The sequence below is a fragment of the Euphorbia lathyris genome, chromosome 4, assembly GCF_963576675.1.
Source record: "Euphorbia lathyris chromosome 4, ddEupLath1.1, whole genome shotgun sequence".
NCBI classification, from domain to species: domain Eukaryota; kingdom Viridiplantae; phylum Streptophyta; class Magnoliopsida; order Malpighiales; family Euphorbiaceae; genus Euphorbia; species Euphorbia lathyris.
In genome coordinates this window covers 12,898,832-12,922,510 of record NC_088913.1, presented here as the reverse complement: position 1 = coordinate 12,922,510, position 23,679 = coordinate 12,898,832, and the positions used below count along the sequence as shown (strand labels likewise).

The window sequence follows — 23,679 nt, the reverse complement described above, 5'->3', positions numbered from 1 at the left end:
TTGCAGAGTCTGCCTGTCTTCAGACGGTTAGTTTGGTTAATTCAGATACGCTTAGTTTGGTTAATTCAGATACGCCTCTTCATCACCCGGCTCGTGCTTTAATTCGGGGTATTAAATCCCTTATGTCTCGGTTTGAGAATATTGCGGTGTGCCACATCTACAGGGAGTGTAATAAGTGTGTAGATTTTCTTGCCTCGGTCTGGCGATAGGTATTACGGTGTTACAGACAGCTCCTGCCTTGTTATCTCATCTTCTTTATGAAGATCGTGCAGACAGGTCCTGTTTGAGGCTTCTGGTTTCTTGATTTTTTTTCGATTCTGTTGCTGTTTGTTCTTGTTTTTCTGTTATCTACCAAAAAGAAAACATTTAGTATTTATTACAGTTGTTGCTTGGGAAGAGATTATAATTGTTTTTGCGTAGTTTATCCGATTTCTCGGTTCGAGGCTCATCAGACACCTTTTAAATAGATCATCTCCCAATTAAAGCTTTCTGCATACGTTAGAACTTGAACTTATCATTACAGCTATTTTAATAGTTATTTTTTTTTTAGTTTTTTTTATAGTTGAAAAAAGTACAAAACAAATATAAATTGGAAAAACTAAATTTATTACATAATTTTTTATTTAGTCCAAACATGAACCGAACCGAATTGATTCAGTTTGATTTTGATCAAACCATTTATTCGGTTCGATTCATAAAAATTCATCTTATTTGGTTCTGTCTTATCATATTTATTCGGTTTTTAAACTGAACCGGACCAAACTAACCTTATGTCCTAATTTTTTTAAGTTGGCATGGAAAACTATGTCGTTTTACCGTGCAAACTTAAAAATAATAACAAGAGAATCAGATTATTCAGACTCTATTTCTTAGAGAAACAAAGAAAAACGAGAGAGAGAGGTAGAGAGCATAGGAGGCGAGCAAGACCAATCTCAACCACGTCGACCGGAGAGAGGCGTCAGAGGCGTAGAACCGTCGACCGGAGACGAGGAGCAGACGATCGGCAACTGGAGAGAGTTAGGTTAGTTGATTTTTTTATTTATTTAGGGGTTTTCTTGCGTATATTTGTTTTAGTTAAATTAGGGATTGCTATTAGTTAGTTACTTGTTTTTGTTGTTAATTTTGTTTTGTTAATTATTAGAGATAAATTAGTTATTGAATTGATGTTTCTCTAACTCAAATAGTGTGGATTCTCCATCCTTGATATTAAATTGCTCCATTTCAGGAACTCAGTCTAGGCGAAATTTGTTCATTTTCATTTTCTTCTTCTTTTGTATTGGTGACTAAAGGTTTTTTTTTATCAGTTTATTCTTTTTCATCAGTGTCTGATTTTGTAGCCCCCATTCCATGTTTCTGATAGTTTGTTACTTGCTCTTAATTCAAATTTTTTGCTTAGTACTTGTTTCAGTTTATATCTGTTATTTGCTATGGAGAATCTATGTTTCCAATTCAGTTTGTTAAACTAGTATAGACTTCTAAGCCCTCAATGTAATGCAGTAGACATGCATTTTTGGCTCGTATTTTTCATGGTTTATCTGTCCTAGGGTGCTAACATTGTAAACCTTTTCTAATTATTGTGTGTGAATAACAGAGTAATTAGGCTTAATCATCCCTTGTGTTATTGAACCATTGATTGTGTGAAAAAAAAAATCAAAGCCCTCAATCGTTATCCAATTTTTTTTCTACATAGGATGGACTAGTTTGAGGGCGAGCCTTGGCGCAACGGTAAACGTTGTTGTCGTGTGACTGAGAGGTCACGGGTTCGAGTCTTAGGAGCGGCCTCTTGCCAAAAAAATTGGCAGGGGAATTCTTGCTCCCAGTACACCCTTGTGGTGGGACCCCTCCCCGGACCCTCGCTTAAGCGGGGACGCGTAATGCACCGGACCGCCCTTTATAGGATGGACTAGTTTGTGGTCCTTTATTTCAATGAGAAATCCAAAACCCAAAAACAATATGCAGATGATAACTCCTTTATGTACATTATCATCTTGAACATGTATTAGGACAAATAATTCTATTAATTCTAGTTGAAAGTTCAAAGTTGATGTTCAAACAAAGTGGGAAAATACTCTACAGAATTCAATAAGAATTCAACAACTGGAAAAGACAATTATCCACGGTTATCTACGGAGGATATACAGTATAGTGAGAGGTTGCAGGTTGATCAATTTAGTTAGGTACTTAGGTTAAGACGTTAAGTATATGTAATGTCTCTATGAAGTATGAACTTAACTTGGTGTTTTTGACATTTATTATTATTATTATGTTTTTATGTGGTTTTGTCTCATTTGTGTGGTCATAAGTGCATTTTTTTGGTTTACGCTTTAACTAGTAGTAGAGTATTTGTGATATTGATATCAAATATTGGGGTTAGGCTATGCTTACTTTGTTTTTGACAAAGTAATCCTTACTTTGTTTTTTCCATCATTGGATGGTGATGAACTTTGACAAGGTAAGCTCATCCAATGGTGGGAAAAACAAAGTAAAGCTTACTTTGTTAAAAACAAAGTAAGCATAGAAGGCACCCAAATATTGATATGCTTTAACTAGTAATAGAGTGTATATATATATGTATATATATCAGTGTTCTAAAAATCGGGCTAGGCTTCCGCCTAGGCAGCGATATCTACAACACCGATATGATTTTCAGTAATCGGGCGGTTCAAATCGGAACAGCCGATTTATTTCCAACTAGGTGGAGCTAGATGGACTGAGGTGGAATGAAGCGACGTTAGGCGGAGCTAGCCGCAAATCGCAGCCTTGCTATTTTTGCAGCGTTTTTCATATATTTGTGCATTCAGAAATATCCTAATTCCTAAAACCAAAAATTGAAGCCTCTAGAAAACCTAAAAAGTGCGATGAAATTTGATTCTATTTCTTGTTTTTGATTCTGTAGTGTAGCATTGAATTTGTTTATTAAATTGTGTAGCATTAAATTGGTGCCTTAGCGGGTATTCATGGTTAGTTTTCAGTTTATTATAGTAAAATGATGTTTATGAAGGAACTCTGGGGATAACCTGTTGTAACGTTGACTGTTTTCTGTTCTGCTGTAATTATATGGATCTTAAACCTTATCTGAGCTTTTGTCAAATAAGATTCCTAGGCAATTTAGGTGAGAAAATTTCTTGGAAATGTACATGAAGGATATGAAACTCCTGTAATTGCTTTCTTCATTCCAAGAGCAGTTTCAGTTCAGGGAAGGATTTGGATCCTAGATGATCTGTTAAACAGAAATAATGAATGAATTTTCTATTGCATTGTTGGGTTGCAGGGGAACTATGGCCTTTAGGCTTTTAGTTTCTTGTTACTTGAGAGACCGGGGCGACTCCGGAGTCCCTGATTGTTATCAGTTAATGGAAAAGGTGTGTTTGAGTGAGCTACAAAGTTTAATTACTGAAGCAATTACCAGTACTCTTGATATGGGCAATTCCAGTGTAGAGATGCTCGAGTAGTTGAACTAGAGTTGTCTTAGATTTAACTTGTCATTTTCTTTCAACTACAACTGAGGACTTTAGTATTAGTATTAGCATTTTACAATATTTCCCTTATTATCTAACTTATTTTTTAAATTTATGTTGCTATGCTATCTTATGGTCCTACATATAGTGGTACTTTTTTTTTATTCATGAGCTTAGCATGCAAGTTTCAGCTTTGAGTTGGTGCCTTAGAGTTCAGGGAAGTTTTCAGTGTCTTAAGAAATTGCTGTGATTTTCGCTCTTTGCACAGAGTTCAGGGAAGTTTTCATATTATTTCTTAAATTGCTGTGATTTTATAGAGTTCAGGGAAGTCTTTATATTATTGTTAAATTGCTGCGATGTTCGCTCTTTGTCTTAAGAAATTGTCGGTTTTAATACAATGTACATTGAGTCAATTTGATGTGTATATTGAAATTTCAGTACCTTTGTTTGGATATTGGGTTGTTTTAGATAGAATTCATATTTTAATTGTATTTATACAATAATTTATTTAATAAAAATTCAAAAAATTCAAAAATTCAAATCCGATTAATCCCTAAGGCCCTTGTCCGTGTGACTAGCGGCTAGCGTCTTTTACAACCTTGATATATATATATATATATATATATATATATATATATATATATATATATATATATTATTTTCTGCGCTTTGAGCCTAGTCTCTAACTAAGACCCCTTAGCGCCTTAGTGGGAGGATAAACTAAGTCTTGCTGACGATCAGCAAACTTACGAGAGTTTTACTCACTTGTCTTTTCACGAGGTTCTGAGTGCCTTGCTTTATTGGGTTGCTTAAGAGTGAGTTCTTTCCTTTCGCTCGCCTTTAACAACTATGATTGTATCGCATGTGCGATTTGATTTTCTCAGTAATCGAATTAGTGAATCAATTGCCTGATCCATGATTGGTTTGATGAATGTGAGATCTAATGAACTTTTCAGCAAATGTCTGAAGCCTTTTCTCTTATGCTTTGTGCTTGACTGCTCGGGGCTGTTAATCGAACCTTTTGCTTTGTGCGTGATTATATTTTGTAGTATTCTATGAAACAAGAAGCTTTCTAAAGTTAGACTTTCTCAAATGATATACTTAATTTGCTTCAAGAACAATGTTTTTCAAAGGGTATTTACTGTAGATGTTTTTTCTGTTTTCCAATTCATAACATTTTCTTATCTCAACAATGATATAACAAATTTACGCCTCTTATTTCATCTCAGGGTAGTTAAGGTGTCAAAATGGAAGCCAAATTTTTCCGATTTCTTAAGATTGTGGGCGTTGGATACAAAGCGAGAGCTGAGGCAGAAGGGCGACTCTTATACCTGAAACTGGGTTACAGTCATGAAGTTGAACTAACAGTTCCTCCTGCTGTTCGCGTTTTTTGCTTCAAGAACAACGTGGTCTGTTGCACGGGAATAGACAAGCAACGGGTGCACCAATTTGCTGCTACTGTTCGTGGTTGCAAGCCTCCTGAAGTATACAAAGGCAAGGGTATAATGTATACTGATGAAGTGATCAAGAAGAAACAAGGAAAGAAGTCAAAGTGATGCAGACAAGGACATAAATTCTATAATCTGAGCTTTGATCTCTGGTTTTTTTTAAGAGCTTGCAACAATAGAAGGTGCATTCTATAAATGAGATTTTTAATCCTCTTCAAAGCTTTAATTGTAATCATAAATTGCACTGAAATTTTAAAGCATTAGGCATCTGGTTAACCACTTGGAAGTCTTATGTTCTTCTTATGACTTGATTGGATCATTCTTTAGTTATGATAGGACTTAATAGTTGTTTTCATTCTTAAATTATGCTTTATAAATTTTACAAGTTTTGTAATTTGGATTTTGAATCTTGCTTCTATAAGGATTCAACTTTTGTAGCCTATTCAAAGTCATTCTTTTCCGTTCGGTAAATTGTTTGGCTTATTTCTTTTAGAGTGTAGTGAAGATATGAATCGTGATCCTCGGTCAAATGTAGTTCGGTTGGTAGTCACTTGAGTCTGTTTTTAGCTAATAAAGTCACTCAAGTTTTATTCTGGTACTAATACAGTTACTATAAACGGATTCGGCGAAAAGTCTTATCGGAAACTTGATATGACGTGCTAACTAGAAGTTAAAATTGCCACATCAGTGTCAGTCTATAAGACGTGTTGTTGATATGTGGCAAGATAAATTTTTTTAAAGAAAAGAGTTAATTTTGTGTCAATTAACTATAAATAAGTTATTTACACCATTATCTTAGAAAAAATAGTAACAAGATAATTTTTTTTAAAGAAAAGAGTTAATTTTGTATCAATTAACTATAAATAAGTTATTTACACCTTCATCTTAGAAAAAATAGTTGTTAATAGCTTTGAATTTTTAACACACTATTTAGTCTTAGACCGTGGACATTTAACTTATTACTATATTTGTAATAACTTATATGACAAACAATGTGTATATTAGAAGACATTTTAAATCTCGCAATATCTACCACTGAAGTATATAATTGAACTATATTTATACTAAAACTTAGATGGCAATTAACGTGTGTACAAGACATGCTAAATCTCACGTGAAAAGTCATATGTGACACGATAGATAAATGAAATTCCATAGTAGAAAGGAAGATAATATCAATTAGTATAGAGATAAATTAAAGGGCAAAAGCCAAAAAAAAAAAAAAAAGGCTTTATTTTGTACAATTTGCAAACACATTCACGTATTTTAAAAGTTTGGAGATTCAAGTTTTTATATTATATCGTTAGTTATTAAAGGTTTTTTAGTGACGCCATTAAAGAGGTAGAGAAAATTTACTATGTGGTATGCCAGGCCATTAAAAATATGACATCTGTCAAAAAGCTAACAGGTCATTAATACTAATTAGAAAACAAAAAAACCTTTATACCACGGTACAATTACGAAGTCCTTTGGTTTCTCAAAAATAACTATCCAGTCATTCGCCTTCTTTGCCTCTTCTCTTTCGTTTTCTGCTTCTTTTCTCAAAAATAACTATCCACTACTTCTCCTTCTTGGTCTCTTCTCAGGGGCGGAACTAGGGGGGTTGGCCGGGGCTCGAGCCCCGGCTGGCCGCCCGAGAATTGAGAAAAAAAAAAATTTAGTAATGGTGTCTCGTAACATTTTGGAGAGAATTATATTGACTCTATGTAGTATTATTTCAATATATAAAGGTAGATGAGATGGTTAAGTATGCTTGCTTTTATTTAAGAGGTCTTGTGTTCGATTTCCTTCGGTCTTATTTTTTTAAAATTTTTTTTATTTATTTTAATTTTATTTTTCAATAATTATAAAAACATGTTACCATTATTAATTTAAATGAACTCTTTATTTTTATTTTCATAACACTTTTGAATTCATTTTTAATACGCTCTTTACAAAAAAAACATATTTAATATTTATTTTTATTATGTCATTACCATTAAAAAAAGTAAACATGTTTAATTTTCTATTAGTTCAATGCTAGTTTCTAAAAAAAATGATAATATTTTTACAGTTTTAATACGTTGGAGGCTAAAAAAAGAGTCCTAACGGGCTGGACTTTGAAAACTTACCGTCAATTGCACAAGTTAATTTTGATTTTTTTTTTTTTACGTTTTGAATTTTTTTTATTGATATGTTTGAGCCCCGGGTTATCCGGAGTCTTGGTTCCGCCACTGTCTCTTCTCCTTGGTTTTCTGCATCTGTCAATGAGATTCATCTCTCAATCTCTTTTAGAACAACACTCCGGCATCCAATAAATTTCATGTGCGTTCTCCTTCAGGTCGCCGTCGCTTGTCCGTTCGTATCTCCACCTGTTCATTCTCCTCCGTACTATTTTCCATCTGCTCTTTTAATTCTCTTCCATTGCCGAAGTAAACGCCCCTTGAACCATATATGCCGGAGATGCAAGAAGAAGCAGCAAGTTCTGGCGGAAAATGAATTGGATCCAGTGTATTCTATTTTATTTCTTTTAGGCTTTGATTGGATGAGAGGTTTTGAAGGGTAATTAAAGGGAGGGTATGGAAGGGTAGGGAAGGGGAAGGAGGGGGAGAGAGGGTATTACCCTTACCCTTATTTGGGAGAAAGGGAAGGGTTCATCAAAACCCTTCAAAACACACCGATTTGGTGGGTTGAAAATCCATTAAAAACCTATTGATTTTGAACCCTTCAAAACCCTTCATTAACCCTTCAAAACCTTTACCCTCCTATTTTTTAATCTTCCAAACATGGGTTTCCATTAACCTTTCCCCACCCTCCCTTTAATTACCCTTCAAAACCTTCCATCCAATCAAAGCCTTAGTTACAGAGTCAATTTCTTGTTTCAATTTTTAATTTCATTTCTATTAGTTTCATATAAAGTGGGTTTTTAGAGTCAATTTTTAGTTTATTCCTTTTAGTGTGTAAATTTTTGAACTGTATTTTATTTTCCCTAAACCGAATTGCTCAAATTCATGCTTAATTTTGAGTAAAAACTGTTGGTAAAAGGAAACTGCCTTAGCTTTTGCTTCATAATTTTTGTATAAATTCTTATGTATCCACCATTAACTCAAATAATATTAGATTTTTTTTTTTTGAAAATAAATAATATTAGATTATTCTTTCATGGATGAGCTTTACATTTGATGGTTGGGGATGATATGAATGATTTTAACATGTACTGATTCTAACTTATACTAAAAAACAAAAACAAAGAAAAAACTGAAAATTATTACTAATTTTAACATTAATTGAACAACACAAACCAGCAACCTACCTACTTGGGCTAATTGTCTTCGAAAAACTAACAAATAATGAGAATTAAAATATCCTGAATATTGAGGGACTTGTTAGCAATAACATTTCTCATAAATAATTTAATATTTTTAATTATTAAGAATCTAACAGATGTAGGTTCAAAAAAAAAAAAAATCTAACAGATGTCATGTTTTTAATGGCTTGGCATACCACATAGGTGGTATGCCAGGCACATAGTAAATTTTCTCCAAAGAGGTGATGTTTGGAAAAACGAGGAAAATAAGAAAATGAAAAAAGTAATTTCTTAAAAAACAAAACAAAAAAATAAGGGAAAATAAAGAAAAAAAAAAAAAAACGAGAAGACGAAAAAAATGGAGAAACTGAACAATGGGAACAATGAAGAAAACGAATTCAGTGTTGAGAATCAAGTTCAAATGCTCGCCGCCAATCTCCAATCCATCCAAATTCCAAACTGTGCTCATCGATTGATGATATTTTGGATGGATGGAGCTTTCCAATTCTCAAACAACAAGTTAAGGGAGATGAATAGGCTCTGAAGCCTACAAGGAAGGTATGCTCTTTCATCCTACCTTTTCACAAGGTTGCTTTACGCCATTGTTCTATTGCTATTAAAATCAAAGATCTCGATGTAAAACTGTATGTTATTGCTACCGAGATAGATTATTGATGGACAAAAAATGAACTAGTTGAAGGATCTAGATGAATTGCAAAGTATAGTTGAGAGTATTCTTGCTTATTCTAGATGATGTGTGGAATGTAGATTCTAATAAGTGAAACAATTTAAGAATTGACTGAAATGTTGTTCAACTGGAAGTATTGGTGACCACAAAAGTGGCGGAAACTATGGAGAATCTGTGAGCACTAGCCTCCTTACAGTCGTAGAAGGATATAGTTGCTATAATAGGAATTAACAAAGTATTAATTCAACTTTTGTACTGCTGTCTTAAACAGTCCTAATGAGTCCCATAAGTGAATCTGCATGTTTCTTGGACCGGGATCTTAGTTCGACTCATTCCTGACAACTTAAATGACTGTGTTAGAGTATGTGTTTCTTGGACTCGTTGCATGTTTCTGGTAAAGAACTGCGACCAGATGGGGAAATTTAATTTGAAGTTTAGAAGAGCACTTAGTGGTAGTGACTATTAAACTGTTGATGCGTGTTTACTGATATTTTGATTCACTTACTGACTGCAATCTGGAATCCCTACTGAAACTAAATGGAAATTCAGAAGGTAACTTTAGGCTTTAATTTCATGATGCATTGATTTAATGGAAGGTGATTCCGTTGGAGACCTCAATTCTTTTCTCAAAATGGACTCCATACTGGCAGTCGAGCACGAATAGGATATATGGGTTTTACAAAAAATCTGGCACATTTGTTACTGCACATGTGTAGATTTATTTGGGTAACAATTGGCGAAAGATTCTTGTTCTTCATTGGTTCATCTTCATGCAAATTCAATTAGGTTGAAGCATCCTTAGAAACTGCTTATGGAGTTTGAGTTTAATTTCATATATGATATATCCTTAACTTGATTCCTAACTATTAATTGAATGAGATTCTTGCTTCAAACTTCAAACTTTCCAATTTTACTTATGGAGTTTGAGTTTAATTTGCATATCCTTAACTTGATTCTTAACTATTAAATGAATGAGATTCTTGCTTCAAACTTTATACTTTCCAATTTTACTTATGGAGTTTGAGTTTAATTTGCATATATCTGAATTATTTGTGTTCTAGCAACTAATGCAATTTCTTTGAAACTATAAATCCTAACTGTTTACAACAACAACAACAACAACAACAACAACAACAAAGCCTTAGTCCCGAAATGATTTGCATAAATCTTAACTGTTTAATTAGCAAAAAAATTCAAAATTGGAAATTTATATATACCTTTCGTAGACCACCATCAACTAATATTCTCCTTTTGCACAAAGAACATGAAACTGAGATAAAAAGAAAAGTAGAGAAATGCATATAGACAAATCATAACAGAAGTAAACCATTAATTTGCTTTAGCAGCAAGTGAAGAATTTATGTCCTAACCTTTTCGTGCTCTATAAATTTCAAAATGCTGACCAATATTATTATCACAACACAACCTTTTGAAAATATTTTCATCTGAATTTTCCCCTCTTTCATAAATTGAAAAACGCCCCTCACATTTCACTCTCACCAACCTTTTCCAAAATGGCTGTAGCCGATGCACTTGTTTCAAAAGTGTTGGATATGCTGATTTCCACCATTGGTAGGGAGATTGAGCAAGAGTTTCGACTTGTTGTTGGTGTCAAGAAGCAAGTCAAAATGCTCACGAACAATCTCCAATCCATCCAAGCTGTTCTCATTGATGCAGAGAGAAGGCAACTGAAGGAGGCAACTATTCAACTCTGGCTTGATAGGCTGAAAGACGTCTCTTACGACATTGATGATGTCTTGGATGAATGGGGTTTTTCAATTATGAAATCACAAATAGAGGGGGATCATTATGCTCCTCAGTCTAAAAGGAAGGTATGGTCTTTCATCCTATCACCTTGCTTTTGCTTTCGTGAAGTTGGTTTCCGCCACGATATTGCTGTAAAAATTACCGAACTCAATGAAAGACTAGATGTTATTGCCAATGAGAAAGATAAGTATGGCTTCTTATTATTGAAAGGTAATAATGAACAAGTTGAACGGCCAGTAACTACCTCTGTTGTTGACATATCAGAGGTGAAAGGTAGAGAGGTCGTTAAAGAAAAACTTGTAAACACGTTGTTGGCTGAGAGTACTGAAATGCCAAAGCTCCATCTCATCTCTATAGTAGGGATGGGAGGGATTGGAAAAACTACTCTAGCCAGACTAGTCTACAATGATGAAAGGGTGAAGGACCATTTTCATAAAAGAATTTGGGTCTGTGTATCTGATCCCTTTGATGAGATTAGAATTGCTAAAGAAATTCTTGAATCTCTTCAAGGTACTGGCCCAAAACTAGTTGCTTTTCCAAATATAATGGAGAATATTCAAGAGTCTATTAAGGAAAAAAAAGTTTTAGTTGTTTTAGATGATGTGTGGAATCAAGATCCTAAGAAATGGAAACAATTGGAAGATTGTCTAAAAAGCTGTTTGCCTGGAAGTAGAATTTTGGTGACCACACGTAATGAGAATGTGGGAAGAATCATGGGTTGTTTAGAATCAAATATATTCCGAATTGGATTGTTATCCAAGGAGGAATGTTGGGAATTATTTTGTATGATTGCATTCTCCAGGAAGTCTAGCCAAGAAAGGGCAAATCTAGAAAAAATTGGTAGAGAAACTGTCGGAAAGTGCAGGGGCTTGCCTCTTGCTGTAAGGACGATAGCAGGTCTTTTACAATTTAAACTATCTAGTTTGGAGTGGCAAAGCGTGTTAGATAGTGAGTTATGGGAATTGGAGGAAGTTAAAAGAGATGTTTTAGCCCCATTGTGGTTAAGTTATTATGACTTGACGTCACCTATAAAACAATGCTTCTTGTATTGTGCTCTCTTTCCTAAGGGCTATACAATGGAGAAAGGTGAGTTGATTGAGCTATGGATGGCTCAAGGGTACATTAAGGCAACACAAACTAATGACATGGAAATGATTGGTGATGACTATTTCCAGAATTTAGTCATGCGATCTCTCTTTCAAGATATTGAAGTAAATGATGAGAACATAGATCTCATTACTTACTGTAAGATGCATGACTTCGTGCATGATTTTGCTGAGTCACTAGTGAGAAAGGAATGTCTGGGCATAAAGGCTAATAGGGTTGAGGAGACCATTAGTAAAGAGGCTTCATTTAGTGATTTACATCATTTGAGTATTAAGTTTGGAGAAAGAAACCAATTTCCTGATTCATTTTATAAGCTAAGAAAGTTGCGTAGTCTCATTGTTTTAGGAGACCCTAGATTATTGATTGGGGAAGCTCGACTCAAAAGTTTGAATGAACTGACTTGTTTGAGATCACTAAAGTTAAGTAATTGTGGCATTGTTGAAATTCCATCCAATATAAGTAAACTGATTCATTTGAGACATCTTAACTTGATTAATAATAGACGTTTGAAGGAACTGCCAGAAACAGTATGTGAATTATATAACTTGCAAACCTTAAATGTGAATGGGTGTAACAGCCTAGAAAAGTTGCCCAAAGGGATAGCAAAATTAACCAATTTGAGATATCTACATGACATTGGAATAAACTCATTGCTGCCAAAAGAGATAGAGAGATTAACTGGTCTTCGAAGATTAAACTATGTAAACATCGATGTTGATAATGAAGAAGCATTTTCACTTAAAAATCTAAAGAATCTCAATCAGCTTAGTGGGTCATTGGTAATAACTTGGTTGAAAAGAAGTGATGGAAATGTAAAAGATGTTAAGCAAGCACATTTGATGGAAAATAAACACATTACTGTATTGGGATTATGGTTTAAGTTTAATGATATTGAAACAGATGAGGAAGAAACAGAGCATAATGAAGAGTTAGCTGAAGCTTTAAATCCGTCTCCAAATTTGGAAGACTTAACAATAGCGTCGTATGTAGGCACAAAAAGTCCAAGTTGGATCAACTCACTAACTACTTTGAAAAGGCTGTACCTAATTGGATGGAGTAACTGTGAGCATTTTCCTCCTTTGGGAAATTTGCCTTGCCTTGAGGTTCTGGAATTATGGGGTTTTAGAAGTGTTAAAAGAGTGGGTGTTGAGTTTTGGGGGATGAATGAGATGATGTTGTCGTCTTCATCAATTCTTCCTATATTCCCTAAGTTGACAACTCTGAAGCTTTCCTCTATGAATAAATGGAGAGAGTGGAATGATATGGGTGGAGATGATGAAATAATAATTATGCCATGTCTCACTTATTTGAAAGTTGAATCCTGCCCAAAGTTAAAGGCATTGCCAAATTTCATTCTCAAAAAGACTGCATTGAAACTGGAGATTTACCGTTGTGATGCTCTGCAACAATCTACCGCTACATAGAAGTTTGAAGGGAACCATATATCATCATTCAGCTTGTTGAATTAATTTAGGTAATTAAATACATATTCAATTTTTACTTTTATTCTTGAGCTTTGTAGAGACGTGTCAAAAACTTTGATTATTGCTTTGGTTTTGTGTCACTTTCTCAGTAGCTTGTTCTTTTGGATGCGAAAATGAACGGGTTAAACGCATCGTTGGGCCGTGAACTTTCTCAAAATGGTTACGCAAGTTCAATTTGTCTGAATAAAATCATCTAACTTTGAATTTTGTCTCAATTAAGTTACTCCATCGATTTCGAGAGCAAAAAGACGCCGGAAAAGTGACGTGGCCACCAAATCAGCAGTAGTCAACTTTCATCGATGACTGAAACGATATGTAACTGCAACCTAGCTGACCGATACGATACGTGATGCTACCTAGGTGGAAGCCATGTGTAATCTAGGCGGCAGCCACATGTAGTTTCGGTCGGTCAGGAGGGAAAATTGACTAGTGCTTACATGGAAGACACATCATATTTTTGTGTCTTTTTACTCTTGAAGTCACCAGAGTGACTTTATTGAGAAAAAAATTCGAAGTTTAATAATTTTATTGAGACAAATTGAAGTTGATTGAACATTTTGAGCCAACCATTAAAGTTATCAACGGTGTATTTAACCCGAAAATGGACTTAATATTAGATTTTCTCATTTCAATGCTTATGAAATTAATTGTTTTTTTTTTCTTTTAATTTTCCTTTTACGAAGTAAGGTCTACTTAATTTGTTGATAACTGATCTGAAATCAAGTTTCATATATCTGATTTGAAGTTTAGAAGATCACTAACTGATAAGTTTGATTAATTGTTTGCTGATCGATAATTTGTTGTAGCATGAATGAAGAAACATGAGAAATTGATTTCAGAATTTTGCAAATAATTTGGATAGATACTGATGATTGATATGTTTTCTTATTGTGGAAGTGAAATCACGGAGAAAGAGGTGTGTTTTGTTCTTGTTCTTCATCTATGTGGAAAAGATCATTTGACTGCAAAATGGTTAGTACTTGCACTTTGTAGTATGTTTGTTGTGTCTTTTTCTATCTTTTCTTCTTTTAGGACAGACTCTTGGAGGTTTTTTTTAGGGAGGACCGGGTCCTCCCAAGACACCCCTTGGAATTGCGACGCATGTTGCAAAATCTGATGGGGTAGACGTGACAATTATGTAACAATATGATTCTCAGTGATTGTTATTGATGATAAGTTTAGTATTTATACAGAATACAGTTTACTCTAGGTAAACAACTATAGCCAACAAACTAACCTATATTCTAGGCTAGAGATAAGTAACAAAATAAATACAGATAAGTAATAACTAAATACATAGTCTAATACACCCCCGTAGTCGAAAGGTTCGGAGGGCGAACATTGAGGCTATTTCGAAAATCTTCAAATAGTGTCGATGGTAGACCCTTGGTAAAGATGTCAGCAATTTGATAACGAGAAGACACGTGAATGACACGGACTTCTCCTTTGGCAACTCGTTCTCGGACAAAGTGAATGTCCATTTCCACATGTTTGGTGCGGTGGTGCTGAACCGGGTTGCCTGTCAAATATACGGCGCTGATGTTATCACAATACACTAGTGAAGATTTCTGAATTGGGCAGCCAAGTTCCAACAACAGGTTTCGGATCCAGCATGTCTCAGACACGACGTTGGCAACGCCGCGATATTCGGCTTCTGCGCTGGAACGGGACAGCGTTGGCTGTCTTTTTGTGGACCATGATATGAGATTGTCTCCTAGGAATACACAGTAGCCTGATGTTGATCGGCGAGTGTCGGGACAGCCTGCCCAATCGGCATCCGTATATGATATCAATTGACTGAGAGGAGATGCTAGAAGTGTGAGGCCGAACTCAATAGTTCCGTTAACATACCTGAGGATGCGTTTAAGGGCAGCCATGTGTGTTGTTTTGGGATTGTGCATGAATAGGCATACCTGCTGAACCGCATATGAGATGTTAGGTCGGGTAAGAGTGAGGTACTGAAGTGCACCAGCCAATCTTCTGTATTCAGTTGGGTCGTGATAAGCAGAACCAGAAGAGATACTGAGCTTTTGCTTGGTGTCCACTGGAGTGGTAGTCGGATTGCACGAGCTGAGTCCGGCTTTTGCAATGATGTCGGAAGCATACTTTCGCTGAGAAAGGAAAAGAGAGCCTGGAGAGTGAGTTACTGATATTCCCAAAAAATAATGCAGAGGACCCAAGTCTTTCATTGCAAATTCGGAACTCAATTGGGATATTATGGAAGCCTGAAGTGTGTCAGACGAGGTTATTAACACTATATCATCAACATACAGAAAAAGATAAGCCGTGTCCGAGCCTTGTTTGTAAACAAAAAGTGAGCTGTCAGATATGCTATTGGAGAACCCAATTTTGAGAACAAAGTTAGCAAAACGCTGATACCAGGCCCGAGGCGCCTGTTTGAGGCCGTATAATGATTTCTGTAGCAGGCAGACATGATCAGGATACCTGGAATCCCGGAAACCCAATGGTTGATGCATGTATACTGTTTCATGAAGATCCCCATGCAAGAAAGCATTTTTGACGTCTAATTGCCGAATTTTCCAATTTTTAGACAGCGCTATGCTGAGAACAGCACGAATAGTGGCTGGTTTAACCACAGGGCTAAATGTTTCACCACAATCAATCCCTGGCAGCTGTCCTGAACCATTTCCAACCAATCTTGCTTTATATCTCTCAAAGGAGCCATCTGACTTTGTTTTGTGCCTGAAAATCCACCAACTACGAATAATGTTAGCACATTTTGGGCGGGGTACAAGTACCCACGTCTTATTTTGAATAAGAGCCTCAAATTTATCAGTCATGGCTTGTATCCAGTTTGGATCACTTAATGCAAGAGCGGGTGATTTTGGAATAGGAGATATGGGAGATTGGGTTAAGACAGAGAGATTTAGCATGCGACGGGGTTTGTGGATTCCATGTTGGGCTCTTGTTGTCATTTTGTGAGTATTAGGAACCTGTAATTGAGAAGAGATGACAGGATTATCAGAAGATGTTTGTGGTGCAGTGGAGGAGGATGGGGAAGGTGAGACTGACTCGAAGGATTCTGTTTGCACTGTGCGCACGGACGATGGTGCGGCTGGACTGATATTGCGCGACGAGACTAGAGATGACATTGACGGACTGATTAAATTCGACGGGACAGCAGAGGATACAGACTGATTAATGGGAGTGGACTTAGAGACAGACGACGTGGATTGATTCGACACGACAGTGGACGACGACGCTGATTGGTTTGACACGACAGGGGACGATACGATTGACTCGGGGCTGACAGAATTTCAAAAATGAATAGCAGGTAGAAAATTGTTGTCCGACGCGGAATGAATTGGAGGGGAGGGATCGCGATTTTGAGGCGCGGTAGAAAACGGAAGTGTGGATTCGTCAAATACAACATGTCGGGAGATTATGATTTTGTTCTTAGACAAGTCCAGACACTTATAGCCTCTATGATTAGATGGATAGCCTAAAAATACACATGGATGAGAACGAGATTCAAGCTTATTTCGTGTTTGGGATGGAATTAGAGGGAAGCAAAGGCATCCGAAGACGCGCAGGTGGGAGTATGTAGGTTCCTGGTGATATAGAATTTTGGTTGGTGATTGATATCCTAGGACCTTGTGAGGATATATATTTAGAAGGTAGGTTGCTAATTCGAGGGCATGGTGCCAGAATTTAAGTGGAATGGAGGCATGATGCATGACTGTTCTAATCAGATTATTAATGGTGCGAATGGTGCGTTCTGATTTTCCATTTTGAGGTGAGGTGTACAGACATGAGAACCGGAATTGCATGGCGTTAGTTTGACAAAATTGTTTGAAAGAATTATTATTGAATTTACCCCCATTGTCACACTGAAAAACTTTAATTTCTCTTTCAAACTGAGTTCTGACATATGACCGAAAGATAAGAAAAACGGAATATACTTGTGATTTGTGAGCTAACGGAAAGGTCCATAGAAAATTAGTGTAAGAATCGAGAAATAGAACATAAAAACGATGACCACCCGAGCTAAGAACGGGTGATGTCCAGATATCACTATAAATTAAATCGAATGGCATACAAGCAAAATTGTTCGAGGACTGAAAATGTAATTTTACTTGTTTTCCATTAATACATGAAGAACAAACAGAAGAATCCTTAACTTTATTAAAAGAAATTAAATTCTTATTGACCAGGGCGTTCAAAACAGGAGGCCCTGGATGACCTAATCTATGATGCCAAACGGCGGAAGATAAAGCAGTAAAAGCAGAGTGAGACGACGATGAATTGGGGAAGCTAGAGGTGACTGGATATAGATTGCCGGAGCTTTTACATCTCATGATAATATTGCCCGTCCGTAAATCCTTCACAGAAAAACCGAAAGGATCAAATTCCACAGAAACTTGGTTATCTTTAGTAAATTGACGGACAGAAATAAGATTTTTTATAAGATGAGGTGCATGCAAGACATTGATTAACTTTAAAGGGTGATGTTTAGAAGCTAGAGTTGCATTACCAGATCCACAAACAGGCATACAATGACCATTACCGACAATTATGATTTCATTGAGACTCGAATTAAAATAAGAAGTGAGTGTACCTTTGTCGGCTGTCATGTGTGATGTAGCTCCTGTGTCCATGTGCCACTGATCAGAAGGTGGAGTTAGTGTCATGGTGTGCATAGCTTCAGCAATATCTGTAGGCACATATGATGGTGATTCCATATGGAGGTGTGCTTGTTGCATGTGAGGATGTGGTCCTAGAATACCAGACTGAGACGGTTGCCTGCCTGATGTGGGATAGGGGCAAGGAGGAGATGCCCATGATTGCGGTGGTGCCCAAGGGTAGGTATATCCCCAAGGAGGAATAGCAGCAGGGCGATAGTGCGGTGGCTGAGATGATCGGTGGTGGTGTCTGCCGCCTCTATCGCGATAGGGACGGCCACCGTGTCTGCCGCCGCGGTACGAGGAAGAGCCGCGATATTGCGCAGGTCGGGAAGATTGGTGTTGCGGCGGCGGAACAGTAGTGTCACTAGACGACACAGTTAATGCAACAGGTTCGGACGGAGGGAGATTCTTACGGGCACGAGCAGTTTCCTCCAGAATCAGCATGGATCGAACTCTCTGAAAAGTGGGAAGGGGATCCCCATGTCTAATTTGAGTGCCGACAGTATCATACGCGTCAGTCAGACCGGATATAAGCTGTAACACCATCTGATCATTGGTAACTGGGCAATCCACATTTGATAATTGATCAGATAGGGATTTGAGGTGCTGACAGTATGTGGAGATATCAGAATAGTCACTGAGTTTGGTTTTGGAGAACTCTTGTTGAAGAAATAAAGCCCGAGAATTTTTGTTGTCTGAGAAAATCTCCTGAAGACGGCTCCAGGCCCTGGCGGCTGTGGAGTCGGCTACAATAATAGTATGTAGAAGGTCAAGGGAGATGGTGCTATAGATCCATTGAAGAACAACAGCATCAATACGAGTCCAGAGAGCAGGATTGGATTGTTTGAGAGTATTAGCGGAAGGGTCTGTGGGTGAGGGAGGAAGTATGTGGTCCAGGACCTCAAATGCCGTGGCATGGAGTTTGAATAGGGCCGCCCAAGTAGGATAATGTCCCTTTTCTATGTCGAGGGTTATTTTGATGAAGGTAGATATGTTGGATACGGTGAGGGAGGGATGGTGATTAGGGTTTGTGTCTGTGGTGCTAAGGTTTGAGTTTGTGCTGTTGAGGTTCGAGTTTGTGTTTGGTGGTGTTCCGGCGGTGGAGTTTACCGTGTTGGTACTCGTGATCGGCGATGGGAGGAGAGGGATGGTGTTTCAGTTTGGCTGGATCGGTGGAGATGGTGGCCGGAATCTGGGACGGTGGCGGCGGCGGCCGTATATTGGAGAGGAGAGATAGTTTTTCGGTGAAGGTAGGAGAGAGGGAGAGGATTAGGGTTAGGTTTAGGTCTCTGATACCATGTAACAATATGATTCTCAGTGATTGTTATTGATGATAAGTTTAGTATTTATACAGAATACAGTTTACTCTAGGTAAACAACTATAGCCAACAAACTAACCTATATTCTAGGCTAGAGATAAGTAACAGAATAAATACAGATAAGTAATAACTAAATACATAGTCTAATAACTTATTGTGTTCCAGCCGTGTCATTTTCGGATTCGTGTTAAAAAGAACAAACCCAAATCCAACCCAAAAACTTTTGTGTCATATCGTGTTAACCTGTTCGGGTTAGTGTCGACTTTGTGTCGTGTTTTCGGGTTACATGTAATTTTGTTCTGCATATATATTAATGATAACTTTTAAAAATATAAGAAGATATGATACTATTTTTAAATACTTTATGTCATTTTTAGATTACTATGCAAAGTCCGCTAATATTATGTTAGGGGTCATGTAATTTGTTTATAACAATTTAGGTTTGAATCATATTTGCAAGTAACAATTATAATTTTATTATTTTTATTAATAAAGTGACATAACAACACGAGAGAATATAATAATAATTTTAAATATTCGTGTCATTTCCTGTCGTTTTCAGATTAACATATCAACCCTAACCCAACCCAAAAATTTGCGTGTCAATTCAAAAATGACACATTACCTACTAAGTTAAACCTAAATACTTGCATGTCAGTTTCGTATAATCAGGTCGTGTGTGCTTTTATCACCTCTAGATGTGGCAAGCAATCCAAGAGGTCCCTAAAATTTCCCTAGACTCTTATTATCAGACTAACTTAATTTGTTTGATTGATGTAATCCAGCTGCCATTGTTGAGGAGCATATGAATCAAATGGAGCATTGGTTTAAGTGGCATAATTGGGTGAAATTGTATAGCACACTTGGTGCATTGCGCCAAGCCAATAGGAAGAGATTACTTGTCAAACTTATATTTCTTTACACCTGTGTATATAACTATGTATCTTTTTTTTAATTGATGGAATCGACTCTGTATATATCTATGTTGTATATAACTACCTATCTTTCTTTTAATTGATCGAATCGACTATGTATATAACTATGCATTTTTCTTTTAATTGATCGAATATACTTACTGTAAAATTGGCTAACCACTTGATTCGTATATTCTTCTTATGACTTGATTGGATTTAAATAAATGCTCCATTGATCACTTAAGTTCGTTTTAAGTTAATAAAATTACTAAATTCATTCAAGTTTATTATGTATCAGTATTTAAGTTAATAAAGTTACTAAATTCATTCAAGTTTATTATGTATCAATGAAGTCACTGCAAATAGATTCGGCATAAGATCCTTTTAGAAAATTGACACGACGAGTTAACTTGAAGTTAAACTTGCCACATCAACGTTACATTGGATCTCTAAAATAAATTTTAGAAACTATTTGGAGTCAAAGTTACCCAATGTCACTAAAGTTTAGTGTTTATGTGTTGGTGATTAAAATTTATTTCATTCAATTTTTTTTTAAACATATATCATTCAATTCTAATTATATTAAAAAGACTTAAAAACACTCCTTTAGCTTTCACTTGTAATAAATGTTTGCATATATTTAACCTATTATTTTGTAGTATCTACTCCTGAAGTATATAAAGATATGTTAAATCTCACGTGAAAAAGCCAAATGTGACACAGTGGATGAATGAAATTCCATGTTGGAAATGGAAATAATATAAGTTCTCATAGAGATAAATTAAAGGATTAAGTAAAGAAAATCTAGATGTTTGCCCGATTTGCGAATGAATCCATATGGTTTAAAAGTTTACAAACTCAAAATTTGTAGATTGCACAATTAGCAATTAGAGGTTTTTTAGTCACACATTCAAAGAGGATTATATAGCAATTTAACTGAAAAGAAATATGTTTTAAATCCAAAGACATAATAATAATTAGGGAAAAGTACAGAAATAAACCTTGTGGTTAGACCCATTTTCGAACAACACCCATGTGGTTTAAAAGTTTGCAAAGTGGTGTCATGTACTTCATTCCGTTAGCAAACACATACCAAATTGACTAACGGTGTTAAAAGTCAAAAGAAAAAGAGTTAATTTGGTCCTTATATTTATTTATTTTTATAAATTGACCCCCTTATTATCTAATTATCACAAACAAACCCCAAAATAAAAAATAAAAATCAAATATACCATCTTCTCCATCTCTCTTTAATTTCTTTTTTTTTTCTTTTTTCTCTCTCTAAAATAAAGCTATATCCATTAAGACTTTCAAATTTCTATATATAAATTTTGATCATATATATATATATATATATACATGTCTTTCTTTGCATATTAATTCACCACACATCCCTTAATTTCTACTCGGACCCTTCCTCTCCCTATTATATAAATACACTCTTCTTCCCACTCGTCTCCTCACCACCCTTCTTTCATTTCATTTATGCCCTTAATTTCAATGGCAACACTTACTGATACTGTTTCCACTGTCTTCAATCACTCCACCCAAACCAAAAAACTTTATCATTCTTTTCTTTCAAACCCAGGTAACAGCTGGAAGAAGGCTGCTGAACCTATGCAATGTGCTCATTTTGATGAGGTTTTTAGAATGATTTCAAAATTTGATCATTCTCAAACTGTTCAAATCAATGGCACCAATCTCACTGTTGCCCAGGTCACTGCCATTTCTCGGAGGAGTCAAGTCAAGCTTCATCTCGACCAAGCTACTGCTCGTGATCGTGTTGCAAAGAGCACTGATTTGGTTTCTCTCAACATTTCTAGAGGAACCGATACTTACTTACGGTGTTACCACTGGTTTTGGTGCTACATCTCATCGGCGAACTCATAAAACTGCTGACTTTCAGGCTGAGCTTATTCGTTTCCTCAATGCTGGTATCATCGGAAAAGAGTTTCTTCCCACTAGATATTCCAAAGCTGCTATGCTGGTGAGAACCAATACACTTATGCAGGGCTATTCTGGTATTCGTTGGGAAATTCTTAATTCCATGGCCATGCTTATCAATCACAACTTGATCATATATATATATATATATATATAGAGAGATCAGGTGTGACACATCTTTTATGGTGTGACAAGCCTTATTGTGTGACAATGATCAATTTTATAATTAACCAAAAGGAGGTGGCAAATTTGTAAATAAAAGGAAAGAAAAAATTGTTTTATTTTTTTTCTTTAAAATGCATTTTCCCGACTTTTCCAACCTTGTTTTTCAAAAAAATTTATACCGTTGGACTCGTCTTAATTAAACGGTCATTTTAAGATCCATGAAGCTCAAGAAAAAAAAAATCCGGTGAACGGAATCCGGGTGGGCGTTTTCTGGCAAGAAAAAAAGTGTCCATAAAATTCTCAAAAAATTCCAGAACATGTAAAATATTATTCTAAGAAACTTTAATTCTTGGGTCGAAACGAGATTTCTTACGGTTTAGTTTCAATAAAACTTTTTCCTTAATTTTATCTATTTTACATGCTTCAACAATTTGTTGGGTAAAAACTGTAAGAAATCTCGCTTTGAGCCAAGAATTAAAGTTTCTTAAAATAATGTTTTACATGTTTTGGAATTTTTTTATAATTTTTTGGACACATTTTTTATCCTACTTACGTTGTTCAAAATCAATGTACATTTGTTCCAACATAATACTCATATTGTTCCAACAGAAAATTGTTTTATTTCTTTTCTTTAAAATACATTTTTCTAACATTTCTAACCTCGTTTTTCGAAAAATTATATACTATTAGACTCGTCTAAATTAGACAGTCATTTTAAGATCCCTGAAGCTCAAGTAAAAAAAATTCCGGTGAACGGAATCCGAGTGAGCTTTTTCTGGCAAGAAACAAAAATTGCTTAGAAAATTCTAAAAAAATTTCAAAAAATGTAAAACATTATTCTAAGAAACTTTAATTCTTGGGTCGAAGCATAATTTCTTACGGTTTAGTCCCAATAAAACTTGTTCCTTAATTTTTTCCATTTTACATGCTTCAACAATTTATTGGGTCAAAACTGTAAAGAATTTCGCTTTGAGCCAAGAATCAAAGTTTCTTAAAATGATGTTTTACATGTTTTCGAATTTTTTGATAATTTTCTGGGCACGTTTTTTTATCCTACTTACATTGTTCCAAATCAGTGTACCATTTGTTCCAAATCAGTGTACTATTTGTTCCAATATAATACTTGCATTGTTCCAACAGAAAAATGTTTTATTTCTTTTCTTTAAAATACATTTTTCCGATATTTCTAACCTTGTTTTTCGAAAATTTTTATACTATTAGACTCGTCTAAATTAGACGGTCATTTTAAGATCCTTGAAGCTCAAGTAAAAAAATTCCGGTGACCGGAATCCGGGTGGGCGTTTTCTGGCGAGAAACAAAGTGCCCAGAAAATTCTCAAAAAATTTCAAAAAATGTAAAACATTATTCTAAGAAACTTTAATTCTTGGGTCGAAACGGGATTTCTTACGGTATAGTCCCAACAAATTGTTGAAGCATGTAAAATGGATAAAAT

General features: G+C 35.7%; 2 protein-coding genes across 4 annotated transcripts; both read left to right on the top strand.

Annotated features, from left to right (window-relative positions):
- The first annotated feature begins 862 nt into the window (after window positions 1–862).
- On the top strand, window positions 863–5,346 carry LOC136225618 (large ribosomal subunit protein uL6m). Its single transcript, XM_066013700.1, has 2 exons — window positions 863–1,021; window positions 4,688–5,346. The coding sequence occupies exon 2, from the start codon at window positions 4,706–4,708 to the stop codon at window positions 5,012–5,014; it is 309 nt and encodes a 102-aa protein (XP_065869772.1). The 5' UTR covers window positions 863–1,021; window positions 4,688–4,705; the 3' UTR covers window positions 5,015–5,346.
- A 3,167-nt stretch (window positions 5,347–8,513) lies between these two features.
- LOC136226337 (disease resistance protein RGA2-like) lies at window positions 8,514–20,217 on the top strand. Of its 3 annotated transcripts, none has more exons than XM_066014778.1 (3): window positions 8,514–8,750; window positions 10,405–14,210; window positions 19,989–20,217. In XM_066014778.1, exon 2 carries the CDS (start codon window positions 10,434–10,436, stop codon window positions 13,176–13,178), a length of 2,745 nt encoding a protein of 914 aa, XP_065870850.1. In that variant the 5' UTR covers window positions 8,514–8,750; window positions 10,405–10,433; the 3' UTR covers window positions 13,179–14,210; window positions 19,989–20,217. The 3 variants fall into 3 exon arrangements, with proteins under 3 accessions (XP_065870850.1, XP_065870849.1, XP_065870848.1); XM_066014777.1 differs by having other exon boundaries at window positions 8,514–13,228; window positions 14,136–14,210; XM_066014776.1 differs by having other exon boundaries at window positions 8,514–14,210.
- Window positions 20,218–23,679: the final 3,462 nt, after the last annotated feature.